This window comes from Bos indicus x Bos taurus, chromosome 21, assembly GCF_003369695.1.
Source record: "Bos indicus x Bos taurus breed Angus x Brahman F1 hybrid chromosome 21, Bos_hybrid_MaternalHap_v2.0, whole genome shotgun sequence".
NCBI classification, from domain to species: Eukaryota; Metazoa; Chordata; class Mammalia; order Artiodactyla; family Bovidae; genus Bos; species Bos indicus x Bos taurus.
In genome coordinates this window covers 19,722,937-19,740,334 of record NC_040096.1, presented here as the reverse complement: position 1 = coordinate 19,740,334, position 17,398 = coordinate 19,722,937, and the positions used below count along the sequence as shown (strand labels likewise).

The following is a 17,398-nucleotide window of genomic DNA, read 5'->3' as shown; positions in this document are numbered from 1 at the left end:
TTGGATCTTCTTGCAGTCCAAGGGACTCTCAAGAGTCTTCTCCAACACCACAGTTCAAAAGCATCAATTCTTTGGCGCTCAGCCTTCTTCACAGTCCAACTCTCACATCCATACATGACCACAGGAAAAACCATAGCCTTGACTAGACAGACCTTTGTTGGCAAAGTAATGTCTCTGCTTTTGAACATGCTATCTAGGTTGGTCATAACTTTCCTTCCAAGGAGTAAGCATCTTTTAATTTCATGGCTGCAGTCACCATCTGCAGTGATTTTGGAGCCCAGAAAAATAAAGTCTGACACTGTTTCCACTGTTTCCCCATCTATTTCCCATGAAGCGATGGGAACGGATGCCATGATCTTCGTTTTCTGAATGTTGAGCTTTAAGCCAACTTTTTCACTCTCCACTTTCACTTTCATCAAGAGGCTTTTTAGTTCCTCCTCACTTTCTGCCATAAGGGTGGTGTCATCTGCATATCTGAGGTTATTGATATTTCTCCCGGCAATCTTGATTCCAGCTTGTGTTTCTTCCAGCCCAGAGTTTCTCATGATGTACTCTGCATATAAGTTAAATAAACAGGGTGACAATATACAGCCTTGACAAACTCCTTTTCCTATTTGGAACCAGCCTGTTGTTGCATGTTCAGTTCTATCTGTTGCTTCCTGACCTGCATACAAATTTCTCAAGAGGCAGATCAGGTGGTCTGGGATTCCCCTCTCTTTCAGAATTTTCCAGTTTACTGTGATCCACACAGTCAAAGGCTTTGGCATAGTCAATAAAGCAGAAATAGATGCTTTTCTGGAACTCTCTTGCTTTTTCCATGATCCAGCGGATGTTGGCAATTTGATCTCTGGTTCCTCTGCCTTTTCGAAAACCAGCTTGAACATCAGGAAGTTCATGCTTCACATATTGCTGAAGCCTGGCTTGGAGAATTTTGAGCATTACTTTACTAGCGTGTGAGATGAGTGCAATTGTGCGGTAGTTTGAGCATTCTTTGGCATTGCCTTTCTTTGGGTTTGGAATGAAAACTGACCTTTTCCAGTCCTGTGGCCACTGCTGAGTTTTCCAAATTTGCTGGCATATTGAGTGCAGCACTTTCACAGCATCATCTTTCAGGATTTGAAATAGCTCAACTGGAATTCCATCACCTCCACTAGCTTTGTTCGTAGTGATGCTTTCTAAGGCCAACTTGACTTCACATTCCAGAATGTCTGGCTCTAGGTCAGTGATCACACCATCGTGATTATCTGGGTCATGAAGATCTTTTTTGTAGAGTTCTTCTGTGTATTCTTGCCATCTCTTCTTAATATCTTCTGCTTCTCTTAGGTCCATATCATTTCTGTCCTTTATCGAGCCCATCTTTGCATGAAATGTTCCTTTGGTATCTCTGATTTTCTTGAAGAGATCTCTAGTCTTTCCCATTCTGCTGTTTTCCTCTATTTCTTTGCATTGATCACTGAAGAAGGCTTTCTTATCTCTTCTTGCTATTCTTTCGAACTCTGCATTCAGATGTTTCTATCTTTCCTTTTCTCCTTTGCCTTTCGCTTCTCTTCTTTTCACAGCTATTTGTAAGGCCTCCCCAGACAGCCATTTTGCTTTTTTGCATTTCTTTTCCATGGGGGTGGTCTTTATCCCTGTCTCCTGTACAATGTCACGAACCTCATTCCATAGTTCATCGGGCACTCTATCAGATCTAGGCCCTTAAATCTATTTCTCACTTCCACTGTATAATCATAAGGGATTTGATTTAGGTCATACCTGAATGGTCTAGTGGTTTTCCCTACTTTCTTCAATTTAAGTCTGAATTTGGCAATAAGGAGTTCATGGTCTGAGCCACAGTCGGCTCCTGGTCTTGTTTTTGCTGACTGTATAGAGCTTCTCCATCTTTGGCTGCAAAGAATATAATCAATCTGATTTTGGTGTTGACCATCTGGTGATGTCCATGTATAGAGTCTTCTCTTGTATTGTTGGAAGAGGGTGTTTGTTATGACCAGTGCATTTTCTTGGCAAAACTCTATTAGTCTTTGCCCTGCTTCATTCCGTATTCCAAGGCCAAATTTGCCTGTTACTCCAGGTGTTTCTTGACTTCCTACTTTTGCATTCCAGTCCCCTATAATGAAAAGGACATCTTTTTGGGGTGTTAGTTCTAAAAGGTCTTGTAGGTCTTCATAGAACCATTCACCTTCAGCTTCTTCAGCGTTACTGGTTGGGGCATGGACTTGGATTACTGTGATATTGAATGGTTTGCCTTGGAAACGAACAGAGATCATTCTGTCGTTTTTGAGATTGCATCCAGGTACTGCATTTCGGACTCTTTTGTTGACCATGATGGCCACTCCATTTCTTCTGAGGGATTCCTGCCCGCAGTAGTAGATATAATGGTCATCTGAGTTAAATTCACCCATTCCAGTCCATTTCAGTTCGCAGATTCCTAGAATGTCGACATTCACTCTTGCCATCTCTTGTTTGACCACTTCCAATTTGCCTTGATTCATGGACCTGACATTCCAGGTTAGTTGATTTACATTTACCCAAAGAATCTTCTCTACATTGCTTTATTCCCTGCCACACCTGAAATTTTCATAATCTACACAAATGTTCCAGGTTTCTGGCCAATTGAAGGGATAAGGGAATCACAGAAACTGAGGGGTTTATTCACACAAAATGGAGCCTATCAACTTTGCTGAACAAGTCCACTAAGAAATTCATGCTTGTTGATTCAAGTCAGTTTCACTTTCAGATTTATACAGTAATTTCTTTCCTGTTTTTGTTGATTACTAAATGTCCCCGTCCACTGGTGAATAGTGAGAAAATATACTGTTTCCTTAAATCCCATAAGTCCCTCTTGTAGGCTGAAAAAAAAAAATTCTCCAGAGAGATTTCCATGTCAAATTCCTGTACCTTGTGAAAGTTACTTTATTTGGGGGAAAGAACATTGCAGATCTGATTAAGATAAAAATCTTGAGCTAAGAAGCTAATCCTGGATTTCTGGGTGAGCCCTGAATGCGATAATAAGTGTCCTTATCAAAGAGATGTAGGACTCTCCCTGGTGGTCCAGTGGTTAAGGCTCTGCGTGTCCACTTCAGAAGGCGTGGGTTCAATCCCTGATAGGCGAGCTAAGATCTGGCATGCCTCAAGGTGTGGCCAATAAAGAAGGAGGTCATAGCCCAACACACACGGAGGAGACGGTGGTGTGAAAACGGAGGCAGAGATAGGAGTGATGTTGCCAGAAGCCCTGGAACACTATGGAAGACCAGCAGCTACCAGCAGCTGGAAGGACAAGGAATAGATTCTTCCTCAGGTTTTCCAGAGGAGTGTGACACTGCTGATACCTTGAGTTCAGATATCTGGCCTCCTGAACGGTGAAAGAATAACTTTCTGCTATTTTAAGCCATCGAGGTTATGGTAACTTGTTTCAGCAGCCCTAGGAGACTACAGTAAGTCCCCTACATATAAATGAATTTTGTTCTGAGAGCACATTTGTAAGTCCAATTTTTTCGTGAGTCCAGCAAAGTTAGCCTAGGTACCCAACTAACACAGTCGGCTATATAGTACTGTACGGTAACAGGTTTATAATACTTGCCACATAATCATACATAAAAACCAAACATAAAAACAAACATTTTAAATCTTACAGTACAGTATCTTGAAAAGTACTGTAAAACTTGAAAAGTTCAGTAAGACGGCTGGTATTAGAGAGGCTGGCATCGACTGAACAGTCAAGTACCAGCTACATCTTCGCTGTGTTTACACTTGCTTCTGGACATCCGGGACTTGAAATAAAGATAATGTACTACCGTACCTTGGGTTTCCCTGGGGGCTCAGCAACAAAGAATCCACCTGCCATGCTGGAGACTCAGATTCTATCCCTGGGTCGGGCAAATCCCCTGGAGGAGGAAATGGCAACCCACTTCAGTATTCTTGCCTGGGAAATCCCATGGACAGAGGAGTCTGGCAGGCTACGGTCCCTGGGGTAGCCAGAGTCTGACATGACTTAGCCACTAAACCACCAGCAACTCCACTACTGCACCCTGCGCAGTACTATACGGTAAAGTACACAAAAGCACAGGCCCTTGGAGAGGATGCAAGCACGTGACGCTGTACACCAGACAATGAATGAACTTTCGTAAACGTGCGTTCGTATCTTTGAGTTCACAACATAAAGCTTCATATGTAGGGGGCTTCCTATAGTATATTCCCATAACTCTCCTATCTTCTGCTGAAACCCAGAACTACAGCTGTATTCCTGCAGCGGGGTTTGTAATTTCTCAACTTCTCCCAACTATAATTCAAAATATCTCTGTATCTCCACCTTTTCTAAATCCTCTTCTTTTGACGTGGTCGTAACTGTTCCTCCTTCTGTCCATGATTGACTTCTGTATTTTTATGCTTTGCCCTGTCTCCTACACTCCACAACCCTGGACTTTCAGTTACCCTCTCTGAACAGCATCACTTACTGATGCTGCTTAATAATAACCATAAAATATTTTAGATATTCAGAAGCATATAAATAATATATCACTTGTGTACCTGTCACTTTACAAAGGTGAAGCTCCCTGTGTCTCTCTTTCCAGTCCAATTTACCTATCTGCCGCATTGCACTTTAAGTTCTTCTAAAAATAACACCCAAACAATTTTTTTAAGTAAATAATGTACCAAAGCTTATAATAGAAAACCATTGTTCCCCAGGCCAAATCCCCCCGTCCTTAACAATTGCTACCCAATGTAGCCACTTTCAGTTCACTTAGTTCTCTTTTATGGTTGTCACTGCTATATTTCAATACAGCATGCTTATATTGGTGCTTGTTTCTTTTCTTCTTTGGAATATTTTTTACTGACTCCTTCCTATGAAATGTAAAGATAAGAGGTAAGGACTTCCCTTGTGGTCCAGGGACTAAGACGCCCACACACCCAACACATGGGCCCAGGTTCAATCCCTGGGCAGGAAACTAGATCCCACACGCTGCAACTAAAATTCTCAGGCTGCAATTAAAATCTCCTGGAGATGCAGTAGAGCTCCATGGCTGCCCTGGCATCTTCCACCGAGTTGTGTCCCAGGACGCTGTACCACACACACGGCACAGAGAGGGGACTGGGGACTGAATCCAGGCACCAGGTGACCTGGGCCTTCCCTGCCCACACCCTGACGTCCAGGGCTGAAGTGGGTCAGGGGTGAGTCTCCCGGGCCCCTGACACCCTGGACTCAGCAGGTGTCTGGAGCAGGCCAGGCTTCACCCATGAGCCTGGGGCCCAGGCAGGGCCAGGCACAGAATCCAGGTCCTGAGGCCACGTTTGCCCTCCAGGGGCTCCCATCTGCTGCGGGGGGGTGGGACACTGCAGGCTTGGCCTCAGACCCAGAGGGGCTGGAGCAGTTCTCACAGGGACCCCAGGGGCCGGGGAACAGGGACAGAGATGTTTCTAGAGTACTCCTTGCTCAACACGTTGAGAACAGGGCTCTTCAGTGAGTCTAGGAGCTGACATTCTGTCTGGGTCCCTGGTGCCCCAAGCCCTACAGAGGGGCCCAAACTCAGCACCATCCACCACCTCCTGCACATTCCTGCTCCCCAGACAAGCTGCCCCCCAATCCTCAGGCTGGGCCCCAGGTCTCCCCTCCCCGGCTCCCTTCTTATGTCCTTTTCCAATAAGACACACCCTTCACCCTCCACTCACACCTGGTGTCCTGCCTGCTCTCCATCCTCCATCTCTGCTCCAGACACCTGCCCTCCCTCTGTGGACACACCCCGCAGATGTGCTGATGGTCAGTTCGTGGCCCTACCTCCCTTCAACCAAGAGTTTCTTAAGGACCTGCCTGGCATTGCTCACCTGGATCCTCAGCTTCTGGTCCAGCCTGGCCCCGAGCAGGTGCTTCACAAACATCCACTGAGCTGGAAGCCCCATGTGTGGCCACAGCTCCCAGTGTCCAGCCCACCTCCCGGGGCCCCTCCATTCTGGTGAGCTCCCCGCACCCAACACATGCCTGCCACTTCTGTGGGGTGGTGGAAAAGGGGGCTGCTGTTGGGCCTGTGGGTTTGAGTTCAAGGTCCTTCTCTCATTTTTTTGAAATGTTTCTCATTGGGTATCTACCACTTTCCTATCTGAAGGGAAATTTCAGAGGCTTTTTTCTAAGTGACTGCTACTCCTGTGGGTACATCTCAACAATGGCTTTCTACTGAGGTCCATATAGTTAAAGCTATGGTTTTTCCAGTAGTTATGTATGGCTGTGAGAGTTGGCCCATAAGAAGGTTGAGTGCCAAAGAATCGATGCTTTTAAATTGCAGTGCTGGAGAAGACCCTTGAGAATCCCTTGGACAGAGAAGTGTGACCAGTCAATTCTAAAGAAAATCAACCCTGAATATTCATTGGAAGGACTGATGTTGAGGCTGAAGCTCCAACATGTTGGCCACCTGATGTGAAGAACTGACTCACTGGAAAAGACTCTGAAAGATTGACGGCAGGAGGAGGAGGAGACAGAGGTTGAGATGGTTGGATGGCATCACTGACTCAATGAACATGAGTTAGAGCAAGCTCTGGGAGTGGAGAAGGACAGGGAGGCCTGGTGTGCTGCAGTTCATGGGGTTGGGAAGAGTTGGATATAACTGAGCGACTGAACAACAACAACTCAAAGGCATCTGCCATCTGCCTCTGGGGAGGCTGAGTCCTGTGCTGCTGCAGCTGCTGACCTTTGACACTCCCTGGTGAAGGACAGGAAAGCCTGACATGCTGCAGTCCATGGGGTCGCAAAGAGTTGGACACGACTTAGCAACTGAACAATAACAATGACCTGCAATCCCACTCCTGGGCATATATGCAGAGCTGACTCATTGGAAAAGACCCTGATGCTGGGAAAGATTTAAAGCAGGAGGAGAAGGGGACCACAGAGGATGAGATTTGGGTGGTCCCACCAACTAGATGGACATGAGTTGGAGCAAGCTCTGGGAGTTGGTGATGGACAGAGAAGCCTGGCGTGCTGCAGTCCATGGGGTCGCAAAGAGTCAGACACGACTGAATGACTGAACTGAATATTCACTGCAGCACTGTTTACAGTAGCCAAGATATGGACGCAGCCTAAGGTGTCCCTGTCACAGCCCTGAAACCCCTTCAGGCCCCTGTTCTCCTCTCTCAGTTCCAGTCCAGGCCCCTCCTCCGTGGGAAGGTTGGCTCCATGCCTGCATCCCTTCTGGGTCAGAAGACCCCTACTGGGCTGCCTCAGGGCCCCTGGGAACCTGGGATCCCCCCAGTAACCTCCACTCTGCTCCCCGCCCCCACCCCAGTCCCGGGTGCATTCTCAGGGCTGTCTCCTCCCAGGGGTCCTGCAGGGGCCTCCTCTTTCAGCTCCTGCCCTTAAAAGGGGATGATCAACCGTCCATCCCCACCCCGTCCCTGAGATGCCCTGAAAGGCTCCACGTCAGCCTCAGACACAGCGTCCTTGTTCATTTCCAATCCTTTCTTCCCTGGAAGCTGCTGACCAGTCTCCCAGGCCAGGAAAATCCTCACTCAGGTAGGACTTCTCCTAGATCTTTCCAGACTCCCACCTGGATGGCAGCTTTGGAGCCCAACACTATGTTAATCTATTCCGTGCTTCCTCAATGTGGCCCCACCTTGGAGTCAGGCTGGATTGGGGTTTCCCCTCAATGGGGAAGAGTCACATGTGAAGGCAAAAATGGGTGGAGGGGCTTCACAACAGTCCCTACTTCTCATGTCTCCACGGCCTTGCTCTCACCCCAGGGCTCCTCCCTGCGCACCCTTGAAGCTGCCCTCCTCTGGCGGGGGCTGTGTCCCCTCACACAGCAGCTCCTTCTAGGGATGCTGCAGGGAGGACAGGCCAGGACACATGTGTCTTCAGGTGCTGTGGAAGGGGGCCGTGGCCCTGAAGGCATGTCCTGCATCCTAGAGCCCAGAGCTTTGGTCCTGGGCTCCCATCCACGGGCCCTGATGTGTGGGCTGAAGTGCAAAGTGTTCAAACTCACAGCTTTGGCATTTCCATATGGGGTTCCCACTTCCAGTCTTTTGACCTTAGGGAAGGCACTTGATTCACCAAGCCTTAGTTTTCTCATCTGTAAAATGGAGTTAGCAGCACAATCCACAGTCCCTTTTCTGAAACCCTTGAGGTCAGATACTCTTTAGAATTCGGAATTTTTCAACTTCAGACAGGTGACATGGTACATCTACTCTCTATGACATTAGACCCCTCTAGGGTCTGAAAGCACCTTGTAATCAGACACATTAGTGTTTCTACAACTGAACTGTTGAATAGTCGCAAGTGAAATAACAAAGATCATAACTTGTCTCATGTGTCTTCTGGTCAGATTTTGTTAAAAAACAATTTTTCAAGTATTTGTTTTCAATTTTGAAATACTGAAGGTTGGGATTTTTAAATATTTCTTTTCAGTTTTGAAATATTGAGGGTTGAGATTTGAAGGTTGGGATTAAAGACAAGGACCATACTATCCTGTGTCTCCATAGAATATGGCACACACAGCCCAGAGAGAGACAAAAGGTTCATGTTTGAGGCCAGACCCAACCCAGCTGGGAGGTTTGGGATAAGACAAGCCTCCTGATGAGGTCAAGGGTGATGGGCGGGGAGAATCATCCTGGAGCGGCTGTGGTCGCAGCAGTGGTTTAGTCACTCAGTCGTGTCCAACTCCTGAGATCCTATGGACTGCTGCCTGCCAGGCTCCCCTGTCCATGGGATTTCCCAGGAAGGAATACTGGACTGGGTTGCCATTTCATTCTCCTGGGGATCTTTCTGACCCAGAGATCAAACCTGCATCTCCTGTGTCCCCTGCGCTGGCAGGTGGATGCTTTACCACTGAGCCACCCGGCTGTTACCCGAGTGTCTGGGCCACTGGCCGGAACTCCACAGATCCAGAGCCTCAGCCATCACAGGACCGTGAATCTTTTCCAGGCATCTGACTTTTTCCACCTCCAGAGCTGAACCTTTCTCTGATGAGTCCTCAGTGAAGACCACTGCTGTACTGGTGACTGTGACCTGCCTGACCATCACAACACCATATCCACACAGTGGACATCCCCAGACCCGGACGTCATGGCCATGATGTACCTCTGCCTCCGCCTGCTGCAGCTGTTCTCCATGTGTGTGGCCATCTCCCTGGTGGCCAGCAGGGCCACTGAGCAGGGAGCGGCAGGAAACTGGTCCATGTCCATCTGGTGCTTCTGTTTCGCCATGACCCTCACGGTATTCATTGTTAAGTGCTATGGGTTCCATTCCCACTTTCTGTTTTTCTGGTTCAACTTCCCGTGGCCTATGCCTGCTACACCACCCTCCTCTGCCTCTCAGCCTCCATCATCTACTCCATCATCTATGTCCACTTTCTGCCTGATGGTCCTTACCGGGACCGGGTCATCGCCGCCTCTGCCTTCTCCTGTGTCACATCAGTGCTGTGTGCCATAGATGTGGCCTGCACGTGGGTCGCCTATGGGTTCAAGGAGATCCCCTGCTGTGTGCTCACCGTGCCAGGCCTGCTGAAGGTGCTGGAGACCTTCGTGGCGTATGTCGTCTTTGCCTGCATCATCAACACCTCCCTGTACCTGCACCAGCCGGCCTGAGAGTGGTGTGTGGCCGTGTACTCCATCTGCTTCATCCCAGCAGCCCTGGCCATCCTGCTAAACCTGGACGAATGGGAATACAGGCTGCCCAGACCGTATCCCATTTTCCAGCTAGTGCTCACCCTGCTCTCCATCCTCCTCTATGTCAGTGCCCTGGTCCTCTGGCTGCTTTACCAGTTCAGCGAGGAGCTTGGCGGGCAGCCCCAGAGGCCCAGTGATGGGAACTGCAGGGACGAGCTCACCTACGACATGTGCGCCCAAGACCAGTGCCTGGCTGTGGCCGTCCTGACAGCCTCCAACCTGCTGGTTTACATGGCCAACCTGGGGTACTGGGCCCGCCAGGTTCTGTAGGGACTGAGGACCAGCCCAGGGACTCCTGATCCTCTGCTCACAAAGGTATCCTCACCGAGCTCTGGTGTTCTCTGATGCCCTCTTCCTGGCTCCTCTCTCCCTCCTCACATCCTTCCCCATGCACCTCACTGTCTTTTCTGTTTCCTTCCCTCCTTCTGCTCTGTCTCTTTCCTGCTAAGTGTGGTTGCCCAAGTCCTGTTTTGCTTCTTTCTCTTGCTTCTTTCATCTTTTCTACATTTTCTGCTTTTTGCCCCTTTTCTGGTCATCCTTGGTTTTCTCATCTCCTGTGTCCTGACCACCTCTCCCCATCTTCCTTCTTCTGATCCACAGTCTTCCTTCTCTGCCCACCGCCCCCTCCCATCTCCTAAGGTGCTGACTCCACAGCACACAGTCCTCTGTGTGATTCGGCCCCCACCTCCCATGGGAGGAGAGTATACAGGGCACCTGCCCTTTAACTTAAACTAAAATCTCTGGAGGTCTATAATTTTCAATGGCAGGAGTCTTGAAGCAGAGACCCTGGTCCCTGGGCCCCACCTGGTGCTCCAGGTGGGGTGCTCCAGCCCCACCTGAGATTGGCTCCAGAATTTTTGCAGGCTCACTAAACACCCGCTGCCTAGAGGCCATCTTAGAGGAAGCCAGGGGTAGATACTGTCCATCCCAGCTACTCTCTGGGGAATCAAAGTAGGAGTTGGTGAAGCAACACAAAAACTTTAAGACAGCTGTCTGCAGTGTTGGTGAGGGGCAGCGACGTGGCCCTCCTGCCTCAGTGATCAAAACACAGGTCCTGCCTCTGAGGGGAGAAGAGCATGGCCACTGCAACCTCAAGGCGTGTTAGCCTGGGACTTTTTTTCTTTTCTTTTTTTCCTATCTTCTGATCAGGAGGGCAAAAATTACTGGGTGACTCTGTTCTTAAAGGGGAAATTTCTCTTTAAGTTCTCTTGGGCAGGTTTCTTTGTAAAGGGTGGGGGTTGCTGCTTCCATTGTCAAAGAAACTGCATGGCTTGAGTGTGAGGGGCACACACATGTGAGTTTCTGTGTGCTGACCGCTTCCTGCTGCAACTTCTTGATTCTCTGGGACTCAGACACAATGTGATCTATAAAATACATATAATTTAAAATTTTTTCTGGAGCTTCTGGTGCTGTCAATTGTAGATAAAACCCTCTTCCTTTCTCCATTTACAATATCCTTTTTAACCTCAACATAAAAATGAAAGAAAATATAAACCCCCCAAAACAAAATCTGCTCTAATTGCCCAGATTTGCCTAGAGCTCAGAACAGTCCTAGTCAGTTTCTACCCTCACCCAAACTTGGAGTCAGCCCCTCCCACTGACTCCCACCCACCCCTGAACCAGAGCCTATGGGTGTGAGCCAGCCTGTGACACAAGATGTTGGGCCCCACCCGAACAGGGACTCGAGAATCGGAGCGCAACAACGGCCACTGCCCGTCAGGAGTGAGGTGTGCAACGAGGAATTCCTAATTATTTGAAGTAAGGGGCAGGGAGTTTTATTGTCGAGAGTAATAAATCATGGGACAAGGCAGTAGCCACCAGTTATTTGTACATATGTTGAAAACTTTGTTAAAAGGCAGGGGAATTCATGTAAATAAGTTACAGCTAGAGAAGTTTTTACTTTTTGTAGAAGTTTGTCCTTGGTTCCCAGAGGAAGGAACAGTTAGTCCGGAAACTTGGAAGAAAGTAGGAAAACAATTGCAGACATATTATTCCTTACATGGTCCCAATCGTGTCCCTGTGGATGCTTTTTCTTTGTGGACTCTCCTAAGAGACTGTCTGGATCCTGAACATGAGGGACATAAGATTCAAACGGCCCTCCGGGATTCCACAGAACCCGAAGTTGCAGAGCCTTCCACCCCTCCGCCTGAGCCGCTTTATGCCGTGCCTGAGGGAACAGCTTGTAAGGCTGGAAGGAATGATGATGTGTTAAGCTCTGATGAACAGGAAGAGTTAAATGAACAAGCGGCTCAGTACCATAGAGAGGATATGCCTTGGGAGATGATGGTTAGCATGCAACCCTCCTCAGGAAAAGGGGAATTAAAGCATTCAGGGCTTTCTGAAGAACAGCTGGAGAATTTAATTCAGAAAATTGTTATAGCAGTAAAAAAGGATGCACAGGGAGACTCCCACTCCAGCCAGCCTGCGCCTCCAGCATATCCTCCCTCGGTTCTTGCTGGACTTGATCCACCTCCGCCTTTCGTAGAACCACAAGAGCTTATATCTATCCCTGCTTCTTTGCCCGGTGAAAACATAAAAACTAGAAGTGAGAAATTATTATCTCCTCTTCAACAAGCGATTAAGCGAGCTAATGATGAAGGAGAACATATTCCCGGGTTTTCAGGAATCTATCCAGGATTTGAAAATGCTCAACAGCAGAGGTATTATGAACCACTACCCTTTAAGCAACTAAAAGCGTTAAAAATGGCTTGTGCACAATACGGTCCGACTGCGCCGTTTACTCAGGCTATTATAGAGGCTTTAGGAAATCAAAATTTGCCACCTAATGATTGGAAACAGGTTGCTCGGGCTTGTCTATCTGGAGGAGATTATTTACTATGGAAATCTGAGTTTGCTGAGCAGTGTGGGATCACAGCCGATATCAATCGGCGACAGGGACTGAACACCACTTATGAAATGATGGTGGGAGAGGGGGATTATCAAGACACTAATAATCAACTTAATTATTTGCCTAGAGCCTACCCTCAGATTAGTGCTGCGGCTCTACGAGCATGGAAAAAATTTCCAAATTCTGATAAAAAGACCGAAGATTTATCTAAAATTCGCCAGGGGCCAGATGAACCATATCAGGATTTTGTTGCCCGCCTGCTTGAGGCAATTAGTAAAATGATAGGGGATGAGCAGGCGGGAATGGTGTTGGCTAAACAGCTTGCTTATGAGAATGCCAATTCGGCTTGTCAAGCTGCCCTGAGACCTTACAGGAAAAAGGGAGGCTTATCCGATTATGTACGGATTTGTGCCGATATTGGCCCTTCGTACGTTCAAGGCATAACTTTGGCCGCGGCATTACAAGGAAAGACAGTCAAAGAAGTACTGTATCAGCAACAAAAGCGGGATAAAACTAGTGGTCAGCCTCGAGTCCTTGGCCCTCTGTGGGAGAGCGCACGTGGGCCCCTGGCCTCGCGCCCGCACAGCCTGGCTAAAACTCAACAGAACTGGCTGTTTCAGTTTAGCGACAACTGGGTTATTGCTTTAGCTGGCTTTAGTGGACGGCTTGATAATCATTATCCCTCGGATAAAATTTTGCAATTTGCTCACTATCACCAATTTCTCTTCCCAAAAACCGTTGTTTCTCAGCCCCTTGCCAATGCCCTAACTGTATTTACTGATGGCTCTTCTAATGGAATAGCTAGTTTGATTATACAGGACAATACTGCCACCTGGCGTACTAATTATAAGTCTGCTCAAGAAGTAGAACTATTTGCCGTTTTTCAGGCTCTATTACACATCTCTGCTCCATTTAATTTATATTCCGACAGTCAATATATCATAAGAGCCTTAAACACTATTGAGACTGTTCCATTTATTGGTACCCTGAATTCTACTATCCAAATTCTTTTTCGTGATATACAACATTTAATTTCCTCCAGAGTTAATAAATGCTATTTCGGTCATATTTGTGCTCACTCTGGACTTTCTGGACCTTTAGCACGAGGCAATGCTTTGGCTGACGAAGCTACACGTATGATATTTCCTTCCTTGGAACAAATGGCAAAAACTTCCCACAGCTTACACCATCAAAACAGCAATAGCTTAAGACTTCAATTTGGCATTACTCGAGATGCTGCCAGACAGATTGTTAAGCAATGTCAAACATGTCCTCAATTTTTTAGCGTCCCCCATTATGGAGTTAATCCCCGAGGATTGTTGCCAAACGACATATGGCAAATGGATATTACCCATATTTCTGAATTTGGTAAACAAAAATTTGTTCATGTTACTATTGACACCTTCTCTGGCTTTTTACATGCCTCTCTACAATCCAGAGAAGCTAGCAAACATTGTATAGCTCATTGCATTAAATGTTTTGCTGTTATGGGAACCCCTAAGACCATAAAAACAGACAATGGTCCAGGATACACTGGAAAAAATTTTCAACTATTTTGTATGCAATTGTCTATCTCACATAAAACGGGTATCCCTTATAATCCTCAAGGTCAAGGAATCGTTGAACGGGCACATCAAACTCTCAAACATCAATTGCAAAAACTAAAGAAGGGGGAATTGTATCTCAATACCCCCTCCAACTCTCTAAACCATGCTTTATTTGTTCTAAATTTTTTACAATTGGATATATGTGGCCGTTCAGCAGCACAGCGATTTTGGAACTTTGATGCGCAAACAATAAGACCTAAAGTCTTTTGGAAAGACCCACTTGTGGGAAAATGGTATGGACCAGATCCTGTAATAATTTGGGGACGAGGGCATGTTTGTATTTTCCCACAGGATGCCGAAGCGCCGCGCTGGCTGCCGGAAAGGTTGGTACGCAGGGCGGAGATGATCGCTAGTAAACCAGATGAGGAGATTGACGATTCAAGAGCATGATGAATTACCATCTCGGCAACAACTCCAACAACTCTCGCATTGATGCGAGAGGCACAGAATCGTGTTGCTGTGCAGGGTGATCCGATATTGCCTTTAAGCTTCCTGATAACCTTATTAATTATCTTGAATCAGATTAATACTGCACATTCTGAAGAATATTCAAATGCTTACTGGGCTTATTTTCCCGACCCTCCCCTTCTCCAACCGGTGGGCTGGGAGGATCAGTCCATTCCCATATACACTAATGATACGGTGGCTTTGGGGGGTTTTTCAGATAAACATATTATTCCTAATCAAGTTAATTTCTCTTATCATGGAATGTTTGATCGTTTACCTATTTGTCTGTCTAGATATTTTAATTGAACAGGATGCCTTTTTGTTGGGGAGTCAGGATATGCTGATTATGACAATGGTTGGAGCCTATATATTCCTGGAGTAACTAAAGAATCTGGAATTCCTCAACGTCGTAATGGAACTGGTCCTTTACATATCCCTTTCTGCGACTTTGGAACAAGGGGAAGAGTCACTGCTGCACCATGGAAACTGTGTCGAAATGAGACTGCCACAGTTTATAACATATTTGGGACAAATGAGTCATTGTGGGACTGGTCTCCAGATTCGAACAGAAACCCCGGAGCACAAGATAATAGAAAGTTTGCATCCCGTATTTGGAATTTGGGCGGCTCTGAAGTGTTCCAAACAGAAATCTGGAAACTAGCTGCCGCCCTTGGATGTGAGGGTTCCTACCTTCAGGTGGGATCGAAAGTGAGACACGGTTATTTATGGAATCTCACCATGAGGTACCCTCGAGCATGTGTACCTCACCCTTATGTTTTATTAGTAGGATCTATAAATATACAACTTGGGTCACGAAATTATAATGTAACTTGTAACAATTGTACTTTGACTAACTGCATCAGGGGAATTACTAATCAAACTAGGGTTCTAGTCTTAAGACAGCCTGCTTTTGTTATGATTCCTGTAAAGATTAAAGGGTCTTGGTATGATGAAAAAGGACTTGAGCTTTGGAGAGAAGTAGAGGGTGCTTTAATGCGTTATCGTAGGGGAATAGGGTTAATAATTCTGGGATTTGTAGCTTTGGTAACCCTTATTGCCTCCTCGATTACTGTAGCCCTGTCCCTGGCACAATCAGTGCAAACTGCAACTTTTGTTGATAATCTGGCACAAAAATGTATCCGTTACCCTGAGGACTCAAGAAGATATTGACAAAAAGCTAGAGGACCGATTGAATGCCCTTTATGATGTTGTAAAATTTTTAGGTGAAGAGGTTCAAGGTATAAAGTTGAGATTACGGGTACAATGTCATGCCGATTTTCGATGGATCTGTGTTACCCAAAAAAAATATAATGGTAGTATAACTGCTTGGGATAAGGTGAAAGCTCATTTAGAAGGTATTTGGCATAATGAAAATATTTCCTTAGATTTACTGCATCTACATCAGGAAATAATGAACATTGAAAATGCACCCAGACCTGATTTGGATGTTGCAAAAAGAGCTGAGTCTTTCGTTAAAGAACCTTTTCCACATGTACCTACCATCAATAGTACTTGGCACTTGGGAGCAGCCATAGGAGGACTATTGTTAATAATTTTAACTGTTTTATTTCTTGCACCTTGTTTAATTAAAAACCTGATTGATGATCTATGGGTGATAAAGGCTTCCATCTATGGAAATTGTCTGCAGTTAAAGGAACATAAGCGTGTGCCTATATAAAAAGAAAGGGGGAGATGCGGGGAGCTGCCCATGAGAACGGGGTCCTTTATCTAAAGGACACAGCCCTGGGAGCTGCCTCAGTCCTTGAGGGTTTGCTTGCAAACATAGCTCTCTGTCCCGCCACCCCAGAGATTAGGCGACTATTAACTGCAGACACCTGGAGTTCTGGACAAACTTCTCACACACAAGGAAATGTTATCTGGTGTAAGAAATAATAACAGGGTGCCATTCCCATGCTCTCAAGATTTCTTGTGACTTTTTGTAAGATGTATAGGTCAGCCAAGAAAAATGTTAACTGTCTTGTTTTTCTCTTGCTCTCCTATATAAATATAAGATGCTGAATAAAGTCATGGTCAGACCGCTTCCCTTTGTGGAGACGTGTCTGATCCTCTCGACCCCATCTTTGCTGTAGTATTCTTTCTCAGCCGCGTCGTGCACATTCTCGGGACCTGATTGACTTTGCCGGCTGGCTCCGGCAAGACAGGAGAGGGAATACTATACAGCTGGAAAAATATAAGGATGCTCTCAAATAATGATCATAAATATCTCCAGGATATGCTAAATAAAAGGAGTAAGATACAAATCTACGTGCAGTATGCTATTTCCTATGTAATAAAAAAGGAAAAAATAAAAATAAATACAATTGTATTTGCTTGATTTGTATTAAGAAGCTTGAGAAGGACTCTGGAGAGTTTAGTGGAGCAGTGGTCCTGGAGGGGTAGGGGAGATGAGGTAGAGTGGATAAAGCCACAGGTAAACCCAGGTTTCTCAGTGTGTGGCTTTTTAAGAATATCTTTATTTTGAAACATGTCAATATATTATATTTTTAAAAAAACAAAGCTGAAGTTTGAAAAAATGTACCAAGTGGAGAAGGGGAAGGATGCTTGGCAGATGGTCTCCATGTTCTCTGCAGCCTTGATGGACAGACTAGGGGAGGAGCTGAGAGATGCCCACACAGGCCTGTCTCCAAAGGCAGAGGGAAGGGAGGCAACTTGGGTCCAGGGATCTGGGGCAGTGAGGGGCGCTGTGGCCTCCAAGCCAAGCCAAGGCCTTGGTGACCAGGGCCTTCCCCAGCCCTTCAGCACACACATTTGATGGAGAAGCCCCCAGTGCCCAAGCCTCAGGCCCTTCCCTTGCTCTCTGCCTGGCCTGGGCTCCCTGTCTCCAGAGGCA

The 17,398-nt window shown here is 46.5% G+C and overlaps 1 protein-coding gene and 1 pseudogene across 2 annotated transcripts; both read left to right on the top strand.

The window, feature by feature from the left end:
* Positions 1 to 8,751: 8,751 nt before the first annotated feature.
* Positions 8,752 to 16,625, top strand: LOC113879795 (annotated as a pseudogene). The gene is made up of 2 exons (XR_003507459.1): positions 8,752 to 11,372; positions 14,392 to 16,625. The product of XR_003507459.1 is annotated as a myeloid-associated differentiation marker-like (transcript).
* LOC113879794 lies at positions 11,379 to 16,625 on the top strand. The gene is made up of 2 exons (XM_027521596.1): positions 11,379 to 14,423; positions 14,841 to 16,625. Exons 1-2 carry the CDS (start codon positions 11,443 to 11,445, stop codon positions 14,851 to 14,853), a joined length of 2,994 nt encoding a protein of 997 aa, XP_027377397.1. The 5' UTR covers positions 11,379 to 11,442; the 3' UTR covers positions 14,854 to 16,625.
* Positions 16,626 to 17,398: the final 773 nt, after the last annotated feature.

Coding starts and splice junctions, on each gene's coding strand:
- LOC113879794 (XM_027521596.1), top strand. CDS start 11,443: ATGGGACAAGGCAGTAGCCACCAGTTATTTGTACATATGTTGAAAACT.